This window comes from Pezoporus occidentalis, unplaced genomic scaffold (assembly GCF_034315485.1).
Source record: "Pezoporus occidentalis ecotype Australia unplaced genomic scaffold, CSIRO_AGI_Poc_V1 ctg3, whole genome shotgun sequence".
In the NCBI taxonomy this organism is placed as follows: domain Eukaryota; kingdom Metazoa; phylum Chordata; class Aves; order Psittaciformes; family Psittacidae; genus Pezoporus; species Pezoporus occidentalis.
In genome coordinates, this window is record NW_026914940.1 from 15,377,363 (window position 1) to 15,397,277 (window position 19,915).

General features: G+C 35.8%; 1 protein-coding gene across 3 annotated transcripts in view; it reads left to right on the forward strand.

Annotated features, from left to right (window-relative positions):
* The window catches only part of CSMD3 (CUB and Sushi multiple domains 3), a 578,676-nt gene that overhangs the window by 277,951 nt on the left and 280,810 nt on the right, over nucleotides 1-19,915 (forward strand). For all 3 annotated transcript variants that reach the window (XM_062627150.1, XM_062627151.1, XM_062627152.1), the window contains one exon: nucleotides 5,104-5,216. In XM_062627150.1, coding sequence (XP_062483134.1) covers nucleotides 5,104-5,216 — 113 coding nt within the window. The remainder of the gene's footprint in view (nucleotides 1-5,103; nucleotides 5,217-19,915) is intronic.

The window sequence follows — 19,915 nt, forward strand, 5'->3', positions numbered from 1 at the left end:
CTTTTTTGTTTGCTTTTGTTTGTTTGTTTTTTGTTTGTTTGTTTTTTTTTATTATATTTAGGAAATATTTTTGGAAAAGGCCAAATACTATTTAGCCGTTATTTTTAAATGAACTTGCCTCTCAGAGAGTGTCTCATGTTATCATTACTTCAGATGAGTTGCAAATTTAAAACTCAGGCCAGAACAGATGCAGATGTGATAAATGTAAAAATGTGTTTAATCAGAAAACCCCAAAACAATAGCAAAATTAGGATTCAGTAGAATGATTCTTCCCACAGTATATTTAATGGAAATGTATTATTAAGGTTTTTATTGTAACTTTCCATTGTTCACCATGAGAACATAAAGAATTAGTCTGGTTTGAGTATCCTGTGATCAATTTTTACCTATCTTTCCTAATTTTAGCTCAGTATTGTTAATTGCAAAAGTTTGAGCAGAAAATAAAGTTGTTTCTGGATTTGCAAGTTTTCATTGTGAATTCCCGCATATATCTATCCTTCAGAAGATAGGCTATCTATCTCACCTATTTTTAATTCGTTTTGCAACATTCTATCCCTTCTGTTAAGTTCTGTTAACAGAATGATCTGGATGAGGGGACTGAGTATACCATCAGTTTGTAGACGGCACCAACTTGGTCAGGAGTGTTGATCTAGAGGGTAGGAAGCCTCTGCAGAGGGATCTGGACAGGCTGGATCAATGGACCAAAGCCAATTGTAAGAAGTTCAAGAAGTCTGTCCTGCAGTTGGATGACAGCAGCTCTATACAATGCTACAGGCTTTGGAAAGGGTGGCTGGAAAGCTGTCACTGAAAAGGAACTGGGAGTGTTTGTCAGCTGAAATACAGCCAGCTGAACATGGGCCAGCAGTGTGCCCAGGTAGCCACGAAAGCCAACAGCATCCTGGCTTGTATCAGACATAGTGTGGCCAGCAGGCCTAAGGAAGTGATTGTCCCTCTGTACTAGGCACTGGTGAGGCTACATCTTGAATATGGTGTTCAGTTCCGGGCCTCTCACTACATGAAAGACATTGAGTGAGGTGCTGGACCATGTCCAGAGAAGGGCAACAAAGCTGGTAAAGGGTCTAGAGCGCAAGCCTGCTGAGTGGCCGAGAGAACTGGGGTTTAGACTGGAGAAATGGAGGTTGAGGGGAGACTTTATGGCTCTCTACAAGTACCTGAAAGGAGGTTGTGGCGAGGTGGGTGTTGGTCTATTCTCCCAAGTAACAAGTGAAAGGATGAGAGGAAGTGGCCTCAAGTTGCACCAGGGGAGATTTAGGTTGGATATTATGAAAAATTTTTCACTGAAAGTCTTCTCAGGCATTGGAACAGGCTGCTTAGGAAGGTGGTGGAGTCACAATCCATAGAGGTATTTACAAGACATGTAAATGTGACTGTTAGGGGCATGATTTAGTGGTGGACTTGGCAGTGGACTTGATGATCTTAATTTTTTTTTCCATCCTAAACTATTCTACGATTTAAGTTTCTTATCAATGAGGAGACCAGCTACAGGTATTTCAAATGCAATTACTTTAGGATAATGAAAAATGTCTTCAGTGGATTGTAGATGTTCTATTTGTTACTAATAATAGCTTTGAGAAGTGGGGAAATACTGTAATTTGTATTTCTAAACACTACTAGGCCATCAAAATAAACTTTTGATAAAGCTGGAATTCAATTTCAGAAATTCTTAGATTCCTAAACTATATTAGTTATCCTGTCGTGTAAAGAGCATTTATTAAGTACTGGTTCACCAGGTCTTAACGTTTAACTGAAGTACTGTTTTTTGTAAAAGTCTGTCTGATAATGAGACGTTTGGAGGAGAAATTATGAAATTAGAGGATCAAACCTGTCATGAATATAAAAGTATTCTGAATAATTTTCTTTAATAAAAGAGTTAGAGTTGTGAAGTGTTATCATATGATAAGAGAACCTGTTCTTTAAATAAATATATACTTTTTAAGAATTATTGCTGTGGAGATCCTGGAAAAGCAAAAATCCCCTAATTAATTTTGAGGGCTTTAATATTAAAAAAAAAATTGTAAAATCAGCCACACATATATTATTTTTATTTATTAGTGGAATAATCTGGTTATTCTGTGATCAGAAGTATCAATGTTGAAGCTATTAGGATTAAAATGTATTAAAAGAATTGCATGGAGGATGAGTACTGTAAAAAACTTGTAAATGTTTTCTCCTGTGAGCCGTGCAGACTTTGTCTGAGATATGATGCACAGAAAATAAATCAGCTATTGTATTATTTAATTTTGGATTTTAAATTTTAAAATAATTATCTTTCTTCCAGCAAATTGCTGTACAACATTGGTTTGAAAATATATATGGCTTATGTGTAGACGATGTTAAAACATTTATCTTCCAATTTATCAAAGTTAATCAGGAAAACTATCCAAGTGTTTAATCCAATAGTATTACTGAGCACTGCTAGATAAGAAGGTTAAGAATAAAAAATTGAATTTAAGTCACATTTAGATAGAATTATATCCTGAAAATTCCTACTGTGCTGATGCTAATCACAGAAGTGGCTAAAATTCCAAAGCCATTTCAGTACTTGCCATTAAGTTTCCCCAGGCGCCTATAATTTTGTGCCCATATACATACACCCAGCAACATGACAGACTGCTCCAACCTAGGGAGCCTAGCACCTAGGCGAACTCAAATATGAATGGAATACTTCTTTTGTGTGTTTGACCAAATGACTAATACGGGCTTTCTTAGTGCTTTCTTATAGAACTAAGGTATTTGCATGGTGGATCATTGTTAAGTTTTACTACCAAGCGATAGAAGAGAAGAAGAAAAGGAAATGGTGCTTCAGAAATCAGTCACAGCACTCTTTCAAGATGTTTGGAAGTCTGCTTTCAGCAGCTTGGCTTAACAGTTGCTGTGGACAACTCTTAATGTAATGTGCATCTGGGAGCTCATTCCTGCACATGCATTTGGAAAATACTGTGCACAAAGCATGAAACTTGCTCTTAGTCTTTTAGTATGCTTGTTGGTTTGGGTGTACAGTGTCCCATATTACAGATCATCTTCATCAGAGGGAGAGTGTTGTAATCTTCTGAATATCCTTTAACCTAGTCTTCAGTATGCTCTCCCAGAGGAATGTATGCCACTAGTATGTGGAAGGGGTAGTTTCTGAGTCCGAAGAAGGAGATGGGAAACACCCATAACTGTGTCATAACTGTAAGCTGTTTAATAAAAAGGGAGTTATCATAATCACATCTTTCCATCTTTACTGTTGAGTGTTCACTGTTCAGATTTGAAATAGAGGGTATAGGAACCTACTTCCAGGACAGGAATCTAGGTAATAAATCCAGGCTAGAGGAAGTCACATAAACCCCAGGAGGAAAGACAGGATAATTCATGACTGCATAAATTTATTATTATCTTAAATTGCTTCCTTTTCCATTTTTTTTTAATTGTTATTCTTGTACAGTGATCCCTAAGCACTTAAAAGAGCAGTAAGTGATATTTGTATTCTGTATTCTGTTGATTGATTCTTATTTTCAAACGGTATTTTTCCCACATCCTATGTATTAGAAAAATGTTATTTCTGAAAACTATGCATTTAAAAATGTTTTTATAATTAACTTAAGAAAATAGGACCTTCAAGAATTTTGGTAGCTGTTTATTAAAGGAGTTATTCTCTCTGACACAACAGAGATTAATATACCCAATGGTATACATATATTGGCATATGGTATATATATAATGGTATATACTAATCCCCAAATGTACTGTCAATCACTAGCAGCAATTACAAAATTCTGTTAGCCATTACATCAGTGTTGTTTCTGAGGAACATCCTGTTAATCTATTAATTTGGCAAAGACTGAACTCACTGAAGACACTTTCCTTTAGTGCAGGAATGAGCAGTTAGCACATTACTTTGGCCAGGCATTTACTTATTCAATTCTGTCAAGAGTCTTTGTAGTAGCTCCATCTGTGAATACAGATGTGGGAAACAGACAGGAATTTTTCCTACAGCAGAGTATTTCATATAGAATCAAGCTAAAAACGACCAGAGGGGAGAACTAAAATTAGCTGCAAAATGTATTTAAAGTAGTCCATTTAAAGATTCAGCTAGCTTTAAAGAATTGTTCAAACTGAAGCTAACAGTTTTACACAGTCTTGTGCTTGTCTTGTGCTTGTGATCCATTTAACAACAGGGTAAATTGTTTTGGTACTTTCCACCATTCCGTTTTAGCTGATAAATTATTACCAATTTTGAGGCAGATTTATAGGGAAAAGTGCAATTTAGCATAAAACTGCAGCTTTCACAACATTTCCTTTTTGCTATCACAGGATTTCATTCAGCAAACAGAATGAGCGTTTAGGATATCATTGACTTGCAAATTTTTGCAAACTATATGAAAAGTGAAAAAAAGAAGGTAAAAATTAAAACCCAAATTCAGGTCTTTCTAATTACTCAGCATCATGTAACACTGGGTGGTTTTAAAGTTGTGACTTCTGGTATTTTTGTTAATGAAAGAATGAATGTCAGCTGAGTCTGTCAGGCAGCTTCTTTGATTGTTGTGGTAGAGAAGGAGGTGAGAGTGTGCATGGAACACATGGACTTCCATAATAATACTAAGTATTGCAATTTAAGATTAGCTAATTCCTCTTAAATACACAATGTGTGTATTCCAAAGTGAGTAAATGTATACAAGAGAAATACATTTTCAGAAGAATAAATGTGGTGCATTATTGTGGGCTTCTAATGCCATTTGGTATGCTTGCGTGTACCTGAGTCATGCACACAGGACTCCTAGATAAACTTCCAGATTACAGGAGATCCATGTCTTTCTGGACCAGCAGTTGAAAGTGAGATTAAATGTTTCAGTAGAACACAAGCAGTAATTGCTTGTGTTTATACACTGCTGCCAAATCTGCATCATTGGAACACTGAAACCTGCAATGACTAACCAGCCAGCAGGTAACTAAATTGGTGTGAGCAGAATACAATTAATTTAAAACAAACAAACAAAGAAAAAAGTAACACTTATTTAGATTCCTTACAAAAAGCAAAACCCAAATCTAGCTACTTAATCTATTTAGGTTTTTTTTTGTTTTTTTTCTCTTTTTCTATAGGTTAACTGGGAGCTTTGTACCCGACTTAATTGTGAGCATGAGCAATCAGATGTGGTTGCATCTTCAAACGGATGAAAGTGTGGGCTCAATCGGTTTCAAGGTTAACTACAAAGGTAACGATACAATATTGGAAATTAATTTAATGGTGTACTAAAAAGTTATGCCAATATTATGATTTTTTTTCTTTCATATTACTGGATGCATTCTATTTTCAGTTCTGAAAGTTTTAAAAACAAGAAAATACAAGGTGAGCTGAAAAACAAATATAAAAGATAAATTTATTCTCTTTAAATGTCTTCCGTCACATGAAACTGCATACTTTTTGTTTGTTGTGTTCTTAGAGTGGTTGATTTTTTGGCATATAGTTTTATAATCATTTTCATGTTGAAAAATATTAAAGTAAATAATGCTGTGATTATGTAAAGGTAAATATGTAAAGTAAGGGTGGTGAGGCACTGGAATGGGTTGCCCAGGGAAGTTGTGATTGCTCCATTGCTGGAGGTGTTCAAGGCCAGTTTGGACAGAGCCTTGGGTGACATAGTTTAGTGTGAGGTGTCCCTGCCCATGGCAGGGGGGTTGGAACTTGATGATCTTAAGGTCATTTCCAACCCTAACTGTTCTATGATTATATGAAATTATTACTTCCTACATACTCTGAAAATTTAGCATGCCTACCAGAACAGAAAAAAAAAAAAACCCACTGAATTTGAATTACTGATGAGTTTTGAGCCAGGACAAATTAAAATTTACCTAATAATGCTGTTCTTTATAGTCTTAAAATGTGAGGGCCTTATAATGCATAACATAAATAGCTGTTGCTATTTGATGTTTCTGGGAGAACGTAAAGTTCTCATAGAGCATGAACAGCAAAAATCAACCCCAAATTTAAGAATAACGTATATATACATATGCACATATTAACTATTGTATTATTACAGAATTAGTATATTTATTATTTTTATATTAGATTTAACACAGCTGCATGTATTTCTTACAAAAAATAAAAATAAAAATTACATGGTTCCTGCCTGCCACCAAAAACTGGATAACAGAAAGCATGATTTTTCATTAAAATTACTCATCAGAAGGGGAAAGAGAAGAGGCAAAAGTTAAACCAGCAGCTGTGTATTAGAATTGGAGCTGATATTTCTAAAGATAGGCAGTTGGGGTGTAGAACCATACTGGGAGTAAACTGGCACAATGTGACTTGCTGGGTTTTCTTCTGTCTATAACTTCCCTTTGGCTGTTTGCATATAATAAGCTGTAGAGTGGTAAGGCACAACTGTGCTTGTGTCATTCTTGATATTCAGATCTAGTGTACTATGAAAGAAAAATCTTACTACTTTACTATATTGTAGTTATCAAGACTCAGGATTTCCTCATTCCAGCTGCTGAAAGGGGCTAGAAAAATGATTAATATAAACAAGTTTAACTATTAATATAACAAAACCTAAACCATAGTTAAGTGGAAAAGGAAGCTTTTTAGAGCTGAATTCAGTAGTTTCCACAGCTAAAGTAGTTGTTTCCTTTTTTTACAGGATTCTTGTATAGTAAAAATTAATTTTGCTTGCAACAGTTTTAGTTTGCAAAAGGCAGATTATTGTCTAGTGTCTTATAATGTACCACTATGTTTTGTTTCATTAATGAGTTACATTTATTCTTAGAAGCTATAGTTCTGCAAGAATAAAATTAATTGAATATGAACAGATAGAAGGGGACAGAAAGGGTGAACATTCACAATCTCATCTCCATATAATCAACTTTGTGATTACACACCTAGATACTGAGTCTGTATTTCTGTCTTGCATTACACTGGTACTTCACACTAGCTCACTAAATAGCATTTGAACACATCATGCATTCAATGGATATAAAGCTCTGTGTGGAGGGTCGGCTGTTGTTTTGTTTTTTTTTTTCCCACCTATCTAGCTTATGGAATCAAGTTTTTTTCTATTAATGATCTTATACAACTAAATTTTTGAAACTTAACGAATTGCAAGTTGAAAGTCCAGTGAAGTAAACTGAGTGATTCAGTTGGAACAGTGCATTCAGGACCATGAAATATCACTGACTTTACTAGAATCAGAAAATTGCAAAGACTTTTCTTTTAGAAAAGTTCAGAAATAAAGAGAATGGTGATTTCTAGGAGTCAGGGTCAAAGGACACTTTAGTTTAAGTGACTATATGGATTTTTAAGAATTTATGCCCAGTTTAATTATATTCTTCTTTAATGGACTAGATCAAATTCTATTTCTATAACTTCTTTCCTTGAACCTCATAGAATCATAGGATAGTTAGGGTTGGAAAGGACCTTAAGATCATCTAGCTCTAGCACCCCTGCCATGGGCAGGGACACTTCACACTAAACCATGACACCCAAGGCTCTGTCCAACCTGGCCTTGAACACGGCCAGGGATGGAGCATTCACAACCTCCCTGAGCAACCCATTCCAGAGCCTCATCACCCTTACCGTAAAGAACTTCTTCTTTATATCCAATCTAAACTTCCCCAGTTTAAGTTTGGACCCCAAGCTCTGTTTCTGTGGCCATAGGTCCAAATACTTACTGCTGTTGCTTTCAGCAACCAACAGAAATGGAGACGCAGATCAGAGATTTCTGTACCCTCTGATGTAGTATTTTCTTTTTCTAATTATTATTTGTTGGGAAGTTTTTTATTTGTCATGGGTAGTTTACAAATGATCATGTGTTGTTGCTGGAAACTAAATTCTTTCAAAACGTTGATGCATAAGGATAGATTTTGTGTTTTGGGGTGCAAGGGAGGAATTCTTTGTGGATATTTTTGTTGTTGGTTTTGTGTTTGTTTTTTTTATTTTTAATTACAAATTTTGTCCACGAGGTCTTTTGACATCTGTCATTGATAATTCAATAATTTATCTTCATCATTAGAAAAGTTTACGTTAATTTTACTACTGAGATAAGAAATTTCCTGTCTCAAGATACTTTTTGTTTGTTTGTTTTTGTTTGTTTTGCATCTGATTTTAAATAGAAAGACTTGTGCTGTTCTACCCAGTCGTTGTCTACTCTTAGTCAAGATTGCATGCAGCAATTTGACCATGTGTATCTGTATTTAAACACGCACATATATATTTGTAATCCAAGAAAATGTAAAATGTTAGTATGTAATTTGTAAATTATAAATGTTCAAAACAATATACCTAGTTCATATATTTTTATAGGGAGAAATATACGTAGATGTTGAATCAAATTTGATCTTTTGTGGCTCCTTAAATGGTATTTCTGAGTACTTAAGAGGCTGTGCAGGTTACATTATAACGAAGGTCTTAAAAATTTCATCTAGTAGGAGGATAAAAGAAGTGTAAAATTGTATGTAGCTGCTGGAATTTAGCTTTTCAAGGATTTTTGCCAGTATTGCTTTTAACCCTGCAGTCTTTCAATAGAAATATATTGGTCTAAGGTCATATGAGAACTAACAATAAACTGTGCTTCAAAAAGCTGTTACATCAGAATGCATATTAGTGTGGGTTTTATAGCTGTTTTTTAAAATAATCTCTGGAAGGAGAACTTTTGTGTTACCAAGAAACTTTCATGCTTCTGTTACTTTACAAAGCTGATGAAAGTAGGTCTTCAGTCTAAAAGCATGTTCTTAGAAACTGAAATTGTGCAGTTTATCTCAATTTCCCCTATTTCTCCAAAATATTTTTCTAGATGTGATTACTGCTGCTTTTTGATTATTAATCTTAATTTTAATTTCTCTGCATCTTCCTATTGTTTAATATTATGTTATCTAAGTTGATTTATAAAATGAGGGTATTTATCGTCAACAAGACTTAATTTAATAATGTTTTTTCTACTTAATGGTTTTGTTTGTTTAAAATTAAGGTAATTATTTCCATGACACATAATTTATGGCTTCTTTTTCTATAACTCTCATGTCAGTAGAGTTCTGGTCAGACAAATTGTTATTTGAAGGTGACTCCCACTACTAATTAATTTTGTGCAATAAAACCCTAGATCATCCATTCTGCTTTGCAGTCTTTAATGAAAAGAATTTAGTAATGAGACCGTTTGTGATAATATTACCTATAAAGAAGAGCGGAGGATTTTCTCTGCTCTGATATTAGTCTCTTCTCCCATATAACAAGTGATAGAACAAGAGGTAACAGCCTCAAGCTGCACCAGTGGAGGTTTAGTTGGATATTAGGAAAAATTTCTTCACCAAGAGGGTGCTCAGGCATCGGAATAGGCTTCCCATGGAAGAGGTGGAATCACTGTCCCTAGGGAGTGTTCAAAAATGTGTAGATGCCCTCAGTGACCTGGTTTAATGGTGGACTTGGCAGTCCTGGGGTAGTGATTGGACTTGATAATCTTAAACGTCTTTTCCAACCTAGTTTATTCTATGATTCTGTTTCATTATGTAAGATAGCTACAAGTAGGTAGACAACTGTACTTAATATGCAGTCAGAACTTAAATTTAAAATGTATGTGTATAGAAGGATTTTTACTGTTTCCGAGTAAAATACTCAGAATAATCAGTTGAGGTTTTGCACTTTTGCACTTCTGAGTCTTCCATAATGCTGAGCATTATGCCATGGGAATGTTTTGGGTGTATTTTTACCCTTTTTCCCCAAGTCAATAATTAATTTCTGTAAGTGCTACAGCGTGAGAAAACAACCACATCAGTAGTGCCTTTTCACCATGTAATTTCATGTTCTAAGAAACATCAATTAATTATATTGTATTAGAGTAGATTGTATCTTAAATTTATTGATGACTTTTTATTTCAGTTTGCTGTTGGCATTTTCTGTAGTATTTTTCCAGAGAAAATGCCTATGATCTATAAAGCTTTAGATTTACCCAGCTGTGTGGGTAACCCCAACCCACAGCAAAGCCCCACACAGCTGCTGGCTCACAGCCCCCACAGCAGGATTGGGGAGAGAATCAGAGGATAGAAGTGAGAAAACTCATGGACTGAACTAGAGATAGTTTAATAGGTAAAGCAGTTGCACAAGCAAAATAACACATCATTTACTACTTCCCACTGGTAGGCAGATGCTGAGCTATTTCTAGGAAAACAGGGCTCCATCATTTGTAATGGATACTTGGCAAGATGAACTCCATAGTTCTGAAAGTCCCCATCTTCCTCGTTCTTCCCCCCAGCTTTATCTGCTGAGCCTGATGCCATATGTTATGGAACATCCCTCTGGTCAGCTGGGGACAGCTTTGCCCTGGCTGTGTCCCCTCTCAGATTCTTGTGCACCCCAACCTACTCATTGGTGGGACAAGAAGCAAAGGCCTTGGTACTGTTTAAGCATTGTTCAGCAGTAGGTAAGACATCAGTGTATTATCAACACTGTTTTCAACACAAATCCAAAACATAGCGTCATATGAGAGAAAAATCCGGTCACTAATATCATGAGAGGCTGACTTTATCTCTGTGTTGTCACATCAAAAATCATTGTCGCTCCTTGAATTCTAAGTCCAAGCTTTTTTTTTTTTTTTTTTTTTTTTTTTTAACGTATTCTTGGAATGAAGAAGGGATTCCAAACTGATTTGCTCCTGAGCAGTCAAGGCACTTACTGTATGTATGTGTCATCTGGTCAGTTGCTGCTAATTGAAGGGAACGTTTCACCTGAGGTATATTATTGTTTCTTTTTTATATGGTGTATGGATGGGTAGACAGTGGCATCTGCCTTTGGCTTTAGCTTTCATTTTTTTTGCCCATTTAACCACTTGCAGCATGTTCAAAACACTGAAAGATTTAATTTTATCAGAAACCATGAATGGATTGGCAGTGCTCCAAGATGGTGCTGAGGTGTTCAGCAGAGTCTTTGTTTTCTCTAAGCAGCAGCTTAGAGAAGCTACCTGCAAAATTTGTTTTATTTCATGTTCAGTATTTTTGTATCTGGTCCTATCTTTTTATTTACAATTAATCATAGAATCATAGAATCATAGAATCGTTAGGGTTGGAAAGGACCTTAAGATCATCTAGTTCCAACCCCCTGCCATGGGCAGGGACACCTTACGCTAAATCATATCACCCAAGGCCTCGTCCAACCTGGTCTTGAACACTGCCAAAGTTGGAGCATTCACAACCTCCCTGGGCAATCTATTCCAGTGCCTCACCACCCTAACAGGAAAGAATTTCCTTCTTATATCCAATCTAAACTTCCCCTGGTTAAGTTTTAACCCGTTACCCCTTGTCCTGTCACTACAGTCTCTAATGAAGAGTCCCTCTCCAGCATCCCTATAGACCCCCTTCAGATACTGGAAGGCTGCTGGAAGGTCTCCAAGCAGCCTTCTCTACTCCAGGCTGAACAGCCCCAACTTCAGTTTCCTTCCATTTACATGAAAAGATCTGCTTGCCAGGGGCACTGTTCTCTGCTCTCCCCCTCTCTCACTTCCCCTTTTCCTTCTCTCTTAACACAAGCTGAGAGTAGATAATCTCAAATTCCTTGTAGCTTCAGGAGCATTTGTGAAATCTGATTGAATACCTAAGAAAATGCATGACAGAAAAACCCTAGAGAGTTGCAAGTTGATATGACTAGGTAAACTTAATTAATTTCTAAAAAATGTGCTGTGGAATTTAGTGCTTTTGATGCAGTCTTCGGTCGCATTGACTCTAAAGAGACAATGAACGTTCAGAACTTTTTTTTTTTTTAAATCTCTAAAGTTCGGGTGCAAGCTTCTAGACTTTTAAATTTAGAACCTGAACTTAATTGACACAAGAAGAAGCAATTGTCATAGATTAAAACATGAAATTTCATGTGGATACGAGAAAGTACTCTGTTACTGCAAGCATGGTCAGACTGTGGAACAGGCTGCCCAGAGGGGTTGCAGAATACCTGTCCTTGAATATCACTCAAAACTTGACTGAACATGGTTCTGGCCAACCTACTGTAGGTGGGTGACCCCATTTGAGCTGGGCGATTGGGCCAGATAATTTCTAGAGGCCCTTTCCAACTTGAATGATTCTGTGAATCTATGATTTTATGCTGGGAAAAAAAAGAAACCAACAAAAAACCACATCTTTATTGATAGTAAATAACTCCCTATACTTTCCATGAAAAATCCTTCTTTTACTTTGTCTCAAAGTTTCACAAAACATCAAATGTTTCTATAGAATTGTCAACATTTATAAATTATATCATTCGAAAAATAATCTGGGAAACAAATGTGGTTTTTTTTAAGATGGATTTTCTATTTTAAGCAGGAAAGTTTTTTTAACTGATAATTTGCACATTTATTCTTCTGTTTACATTGTTCCCCTGTAAATTATTTTAAATCTCTTCTGATTCTAACTTCATATGACTGGCAAGAAAGCATTTTATATCAATTCAGCATCCCTTGGAGATGATTTTCTGTGATTTAGTTTTGATACACTGAGAAATGCCAGGAAAATACCTTTTCTTTTGTGCTTTGTAAGAACTAAAGTACTGTATTTTTTCACTTGCCATGGAATAAGAAACTAGATACCCTCAGGTTGGAACACCTTCAATAGAAAAAAAAAAAAAAAAGAAACGAAAAAAAGAGACATTCCAGCTGAATAAATTTCCAATTAAATTTATAACTTCACTTAATTTGCCAGATTGAACAGCATATCATTTTGCATAGAGTGTAGATAGAGTGAGTGCATGGTAGGCAGTTACTGGAACCATACATACATGAGCGTACAACTGCTTCATGAAGGTACAACTGCATGAATTTGCTGATTCTGTGGTGAATGATTCACTAATGGTGATTGAGAGGTGATGGAGACAACTAATGAAAGAAGGCCACAGCTGACTTCTCAGATAAACAGTGTCTGGAGGAACTGTTCTTATATATTTATAGTAGACTCCTGGGATTTAGAGCATTTGAGATTACTGTCTTGGAAATTCTAAATTGTTTCAAGAACTTCAATGTGACAGAAAGGCAATTAAGGGAATTGTTTTAATTTTTGCAAATTATAGGTTGTTTGTTGGTTTGTTTTTTTTAAGTGGAACTGGAGAACCATTTGATAGTAGTTTTTTTGTTTTGTTTAACAACTAACAAAAATTGGGAAAATAACTTCTTGTGAAATCACAGGGTAGAATATCAGTTTAGTCTGCATTTTAAATGACTTGGGAAAATGCAGAGATGTGAACATGTGCATGCAAACTAAGTAATCTTGATTATTGCTTTTGTTAGTCAAATATTTTCACTTGAACTGTTACAGAGACCAATTTGAGAAGAAAATGAACTTTACTAAGTAGGAAACATAACCAATAACTTTATTAAATTATAATCAAAGTCAGATTATGACAACTTTCTCTGAGTATTAATGGAAATTACTGAGCAAATACAGACGTTAACCTGATAGAATTAATTAATTAATTAATTCATAAATCAAGTAGAATACACCCTAGAAGGTGAACTTTAGTAGGCATTAGTGGAAATTACTAGATTACTATTTAAAGATTACTATTTAAAACCAACCTCAATTCTCAGAAAAAGTCAGGGTTACAAACTGAAATGTAGGAACTTTGACATTTTGAACACCTGATCCCTTAAATCTTCTTCAATTCCAAAAAGTGGGGTTTGAAATCCTTCCTCCTTGAGGAGGTGTTTCAGAGAGGTGATCTGAAGAAACTAGGATGATGAGTGCTGTGCCAGACTTAGCCAGAAAAAGTGATATGTGTAACTCGCACTTCAGCGAAACCTATTCGACAATTAAAGTTTTGCCTGAATTGAGGGAAAAAGTGAAAAGTGATGGCATTCATTTTAGTGGAGTGCATAGTTTACGTTGTTGCTAAGTCCTAGTGACTATCACTGATTTATTATTTATTGACTACAACTAAGCATGTCTTTTAGACAGTTATCTTGCAGTTACTTAAAGGAGATATGAACATAATAGCTGTAGGTTATACAAGTAGCTGCAATAATAAATCTTATTATAAGCTTAATTATAAAAAGTATAAAAATATATAAGTGTTATGGTTTCTTTCTACATTATATCTGTAGATGATATTTGAGTTGTAAAATACCTTCATATACAGTGATACAAGCCATTGAGCTATTGCTCTCTAAAGGTACTGTATTGCAAATGCTGTTTATTAAAACTTCCTGTGCTAATATTAGTTTTGCTTCAGTTTGCTTATTTTTCACCCGCACTCCAAATCTCCATATGCTTTACCATGTAAATGTATAGGAAGAAACAGAGAAATGAAATAAAAAGCAATCCTGAAAATGTACATTGTGTTAGTGTACTTAAAACTGGGGAAATGTCTTATACTTGGACTGTAGGGAATTATTATTTATATTCTGTTAACATGTCTATCTCTACTGTTAACTTTTTATATCAACTTAAAGGACACCTAAAATCTGACAATCCAGTCTCAGGCTTCATAAAATGAAAGCATGGACACAGTGTAATAAATAATAAATAACACTTGGCATAGTGACCTAGTGCCCTGTATCCTACTTTAGCACTGCATTTAAAAAGTTGCACATGGGAGAATTTGAGCGCTAGGCACAGTTTTGTCTTAAAAAAAAACAAACCAAAAAAACCACCAACAAACCAACCCTCTAAAATACAACCACCAAGAAATAAGAATAATCCAAAAGCTTCAAGGCACCTTTTCTACAACTTTGTTGAAACTAAATCATTTCCTAATGTGAAAATGTCACACTGTATGTACTGTAATATGTAGTGTGCCAAGTCAATTAAATTGCTAATTGTCTGGTTTTGAGAAAAACAGATGGTGGGTCAAATTTTATTCACTTTCAACAATTTAGGCTCCATACCTATTGGTGATATGTTCATAATAACCCAGTGGGTAGTTTAAAAAAGATTGCCAGTGTCTTTTTCAAATTGCTTACTTTTCTTTCCCCACTTTCCCGTTCCCTTGTTTTTAAGTGTGTTTAAAACTGTGGGGTTTTAGTTTTGTTTTATGTTGGTTTGGATTTTTGTTTATACAAGTGTATTCCTTTTTTTCTTTATTTTTTTTTTCCCGCTTATCTAAGATCTGTTGTAGGTTGGAAATAATCCTATTAAGATGTACAGTAGAGGTTCAACATTTACTATTTTTGATCTCTTCAAAAGGGAATTGAGGGTTATAAAATTTATTGGCTTTTACATGGCCTTACTACTCAACTGACTGCTGCCGGGATTTTTTTTTTTACCATGGTTTCTACCATCTTTTTAGTTCTGTTAAGTGGCTTTTTCGCTTAATGATGTTATATATTCTTTACTGTTAGGGTGGTGAGGCATTGGAATGGGTTGCCCAGGGAGGTTGTGAATGCTCCATCCCTGGTGGTGTTCAAGGCCAGGTTGTATGAAGCCTTGGGTGTCATGGTTTAGTGTGAGGTGTCCCTGCCCATGGCAGGGGGTTGGAACTAGATGATCTTAAGGTCCTTTCCAACCCTAACTATTCTATGATTCTATGATTCTATATTTAGGGCACACAGCTGAAAATGAGAATCATAATTAAATCACTAAATTTGTGGTGTTTTCCAAATTTTTCAGAATTTTGTTCTCTCTGCTCTTTAAATGGTGCTATTTATTACCTCCTATGGAGGACAGGCTCTTCTTCCTGCACATGGCCTCTGTTCATTTATCTGAAATCTCTTTTGATAGGTACGTCTGATAAAGCACAACTTTCTATTAGATAAGTTCTGGACTAAATATTTACACACATAATACTATTCTAATAAGACTAAAAAGCTTAAAAGGTGCAAAGAATTGCATTCTGTTAGTGTGAAACTGTGTGCAGGAAGTCTATGGAAAGCCAGCACAAAGCTAGCTAATTCCTTTTGTCTTTGTTGTTAGCAAGCCAGAGCTAACCTGATCAAAACAATGATCATTCCATAAGTCTTCCTCAGTGACTCTAACTCTCCTGTTTCCAGTGAGCCCAATACTATTAAAGAAACATCTCACCACACCTACTTCCTTTGTATTGTTTTCATAAATCACCAGGAATTAAGCACAAATACGATGAAAACATTTTTCTAAAAAACAAGGGATTTCTCCATTTAAGCATGTTATGAAAAATGTTTTCAATTGACATCTTTATTTTTAAATATGGTGGTTTAGATACAATTTTAACTCAGCAAGTGGGAAAAAAAGCCCAAACTCAGTCAGTATCTTGGAGGGGTGGGGGGTGGGAAATTGTGTTTGCACAAATTAGGTTATTTATTCCTAGGACTTTTGGAGAGTTACAACTTAATCTTACCTTGGAAAATACATTTGTATCAGTTTAAGTGTGGTTGGATTTATGCCCAAAAATGATTTGGCCATAAAGTCAGCATTCCTATCTCTCGTTTTCAGTCTTTAATGCAACCAAGGTAAATGCAATTAAATCTGCTAACTCTGTGTTAAAGAATTTACTTATTATCATCTATGAAGTGAATCAGATCATCTGTTTACAAAGAAGCATTATTTTTTCCACATTTTTATTAATTGTAATACCTTTGAAAAGCCTTTTTCATTGTGGATATAAAAAGTTTCTTGTTTATTGCTGATGCATTTAGTAGTTCTATTAATTTATTTTTCTGGAACACTGCAGATAAGGGTCATTGTCAGGCTTAAATATAAACTTGTCACAATTCTAGAGTGTAGTAGAATTGAACCCTGGACTGATTCACTGCTGGGAGCTGAAGAAGATTGCCCTGATTTTGATACTGTGTTCTGATCCGAGCTGAAAGTAAAGATGAATTATAGGAACACAGCGTGATCTGGGCCTAGTGCAGCTTCAATTTCACATTACTCCAGTTATCCCTCTGCCACCATTACTGAACTATAAGTAATATACTTGTCACGCTTAAGAAATTAATGTGGCTCAATAATGATAGGCTTTGTTGCCACAGAAACATCTTTAATGATCAAATTTAGTGTATTTCAAACAGAATTCCACTTTTGATGCAAGTTTCTTTTGTTCAGTGAAATGCATGTATAATATACGCTTGTGAGGTGGGCTGATGGCAACCTCATGAAGTTTAACCATGCCAAGTGCAAGGTCCTCCAACTGAGTCAGAGCAACACCAGGCACAGCTACAGGTTGGGCAAAGAGATTCACAGCAGCCCTGCGGAGACGGACTTGGCGGTGTTGCTCGATGAGAAAATGAACATGAGGTGACATCAGTGTGCTCTCGCAGCCCAGAAAGCCAGCCGTACCCTGGGCTGCATCAAAAGCAGTGTGACCAGCAGGTCGAAGGAGATGATCCTGCCCCTTTACTCTGCTCTTGTGAGACCTCACCTGGAGTATTGTGTGCAGTTCTGGTGTCCTCAACATCAAAAGGACATGGAACTGTTGGAACAAGTCCAGAGGAGGGCCATGGGGATGATCAGGGGACTGGAGCACCTTCCGTATGAAGATAGTCTGAGAAAGTTGGGGCTGTTCAGCCTGAAGAAGAGAAGGCTGCGTGGAGACCTCCTAGCAGCCTTCCAGTATCTGAAGGGGGCCTGTAGGGATGCTTGGGAGGGACTCTTCATTAGGGACTGTAGTGATAGGACAAGGCGTAACGGGTTCAAACTTAAACAAGGGAAGTTTAGATTGGATGTAAGGAGGAAATTCTTTCCTGTTAGGGTGGTGAGGCACTGGAATAGGTTGCCCAGGGAGGCTGTGAATGCTCCATCCCTGGCAGTGCTCAAGACCAGGTTGGACGAGGCCTTGGGTGATATGGTTTAGTGTGACGTGTCCCTGCCCATGGCAGGGGGGTTGGAACTTGATGATCTTAAGGTCTTTTCCAACCCTAACTAGTCTATGATTCTATGATTCTATGATTAATAGACCATATAATACCATTTATCATAAGACAGAGTAAGTAGCAAGTTACAGACATGAGGATTTTGCTGATATAGACAGGTATATCGCAGTAGTATGATTAGTCTCTGAGAAAATGTCATCGAACAGTAGAAAGATGCAGCTAAAATGAAAGTTGATATCAAGGAACAAATATCACAATAAATGAGAATTGGTAGTCTCCTGCTGCATAATTGATGTTGTCTAATTCTGGTTAACTAGTTCAGAATGTTTCATCATTTCCCATAGCTACATTTTTTTTCAGTGCTATGTAGGTGTTTAGTTTTACCATTCATGTTACTACTCCTGTGTGGGTGGATCAATGCACAGATCAAATGTGTTTTGTTTGGTTGTTTTTTTTAATAGGAATTAGTAACTGTCTACAGACTTTCTATTTTGCTGTCTTCTGTGGCCTTCAGCAAGAGCGAACTAGAACTAGTAGTATTACATTCTGACTAGGTGTTTAGCTCAGCAGAATTGTTAAATTTAATAACAATAAAGATACTTTAAAATTCATTAAAAAATAAAAAAATAATTAAAACCTTGGTGGTGTTGCATAGTCATACAGGTATTCAGAATATGATGCAGATAACCATCATGAAATCATTCACAGCATTACAGGGAAAGATTTACTGATTGCCATTATAGAAGAGTTGCAGAGCTGGTGCAGGTTGAAATCAGTGTCTGCCTTGATGCTGTCAGTTAGAGTACCCTCAACAGATTTAAAAGGTTCTACACATGATGTACTAGCTGCAAATAAATTCACAGTTGTCAACAGATAAACTGGATGTGTCAAGAGATAAATTCTGGATGATAGCTTCAATCGTTTTGGGTTTGGACTTCTATCTGCATATATTTACCACATAGGAAGAAAAAGGACAGCACTACTTGGAACAGAAGAGTCAACAGTGTATGTACTAGTCTGCTTGATTCCCATAGTGCCAGCAGAAATCTTCTGAAATAGTTCATTTTAATCTATATGATCTTCAAAAGCATATTCACAGATGGAGTTGAAGCTATTCTATTAAATCTATTGAAACATTGTTTTCCCAAAGATTTTCTAAAGGTAAGAGTGAAATCACTTAGTCAACTTAGCAAGGACACAAATGAATTTCTGGCTGCTCCTCATATTAGTAAAATATTATATTGCATATTTTTATCTAAACTCAGAATATTTTGTAAATATTGAATGAATTACAGCCTTCAATCTCTTTATAATTATTAACAGCATGCTTGTATTTTTCTAACTGAAATCAAATTATTTAGCCTGTGGAAGAAAACCATTTTTTAAAAATGAGAAAAAACCCTTATCCACTAAAATAAAGAGTATTCAGACATAGAAATTATGGAATTTATGTAGCTGCTAATAAATGTATTTTAGGCTTAATGCTACCTTATAAGCTATTTCAGACTTAATGCTACCTTTAAAGGTATTTCAGACCTTTCTGAATATGTTGACTACTCATTCACATGGTTATTTCCTTTTGACAGGCCGAGCAGTAACCAGCAGTCTAAGGGCTGTTCTGTGTGTGTCATTGTAACTGTCAATATAAAGGATCACAGACTTAGATAAGATTCCTTGGTATTATTTTTCCATTTATTCTTTCTTCCTAGTGCCTAGTTTCTACAGTTCTGTAAAGGAAGCTAATAGCAAAGTGATCTGTTACTAAAAGTTATATTAAGGGAGAGCTGCTAAATTTGATAGATGTTTTCTCTCTTTAACAAAGCTACTCTATTTTTTGAGGTGTAACTATGTGCTATAGCAGTCCAGAAAGTAAAAATGAGTTTCAACCTTTAATATAGAAGTGTTACTAGTTGCATGAAACTTTCTTCAGATTATCCATTGATCCATCTTTAGTCCATCTAAGGTCAAGTACATTCAGGAAATGCTTCCAGGAATTAGTCAACTATGCCCAAATGCTGTTCCTCCAAGGTGAAATAAGTGTGTTAATGAGAGCAAATGTAACATGACTTTCAGCACATTCTCTAGATTCTTGAAATCAGCTTTAAATGAAAGCTGTGGCGATTCAAAGATGTAGTGTCTGGGGAGCAAAAAGGGTTGAGTAGGCAAAC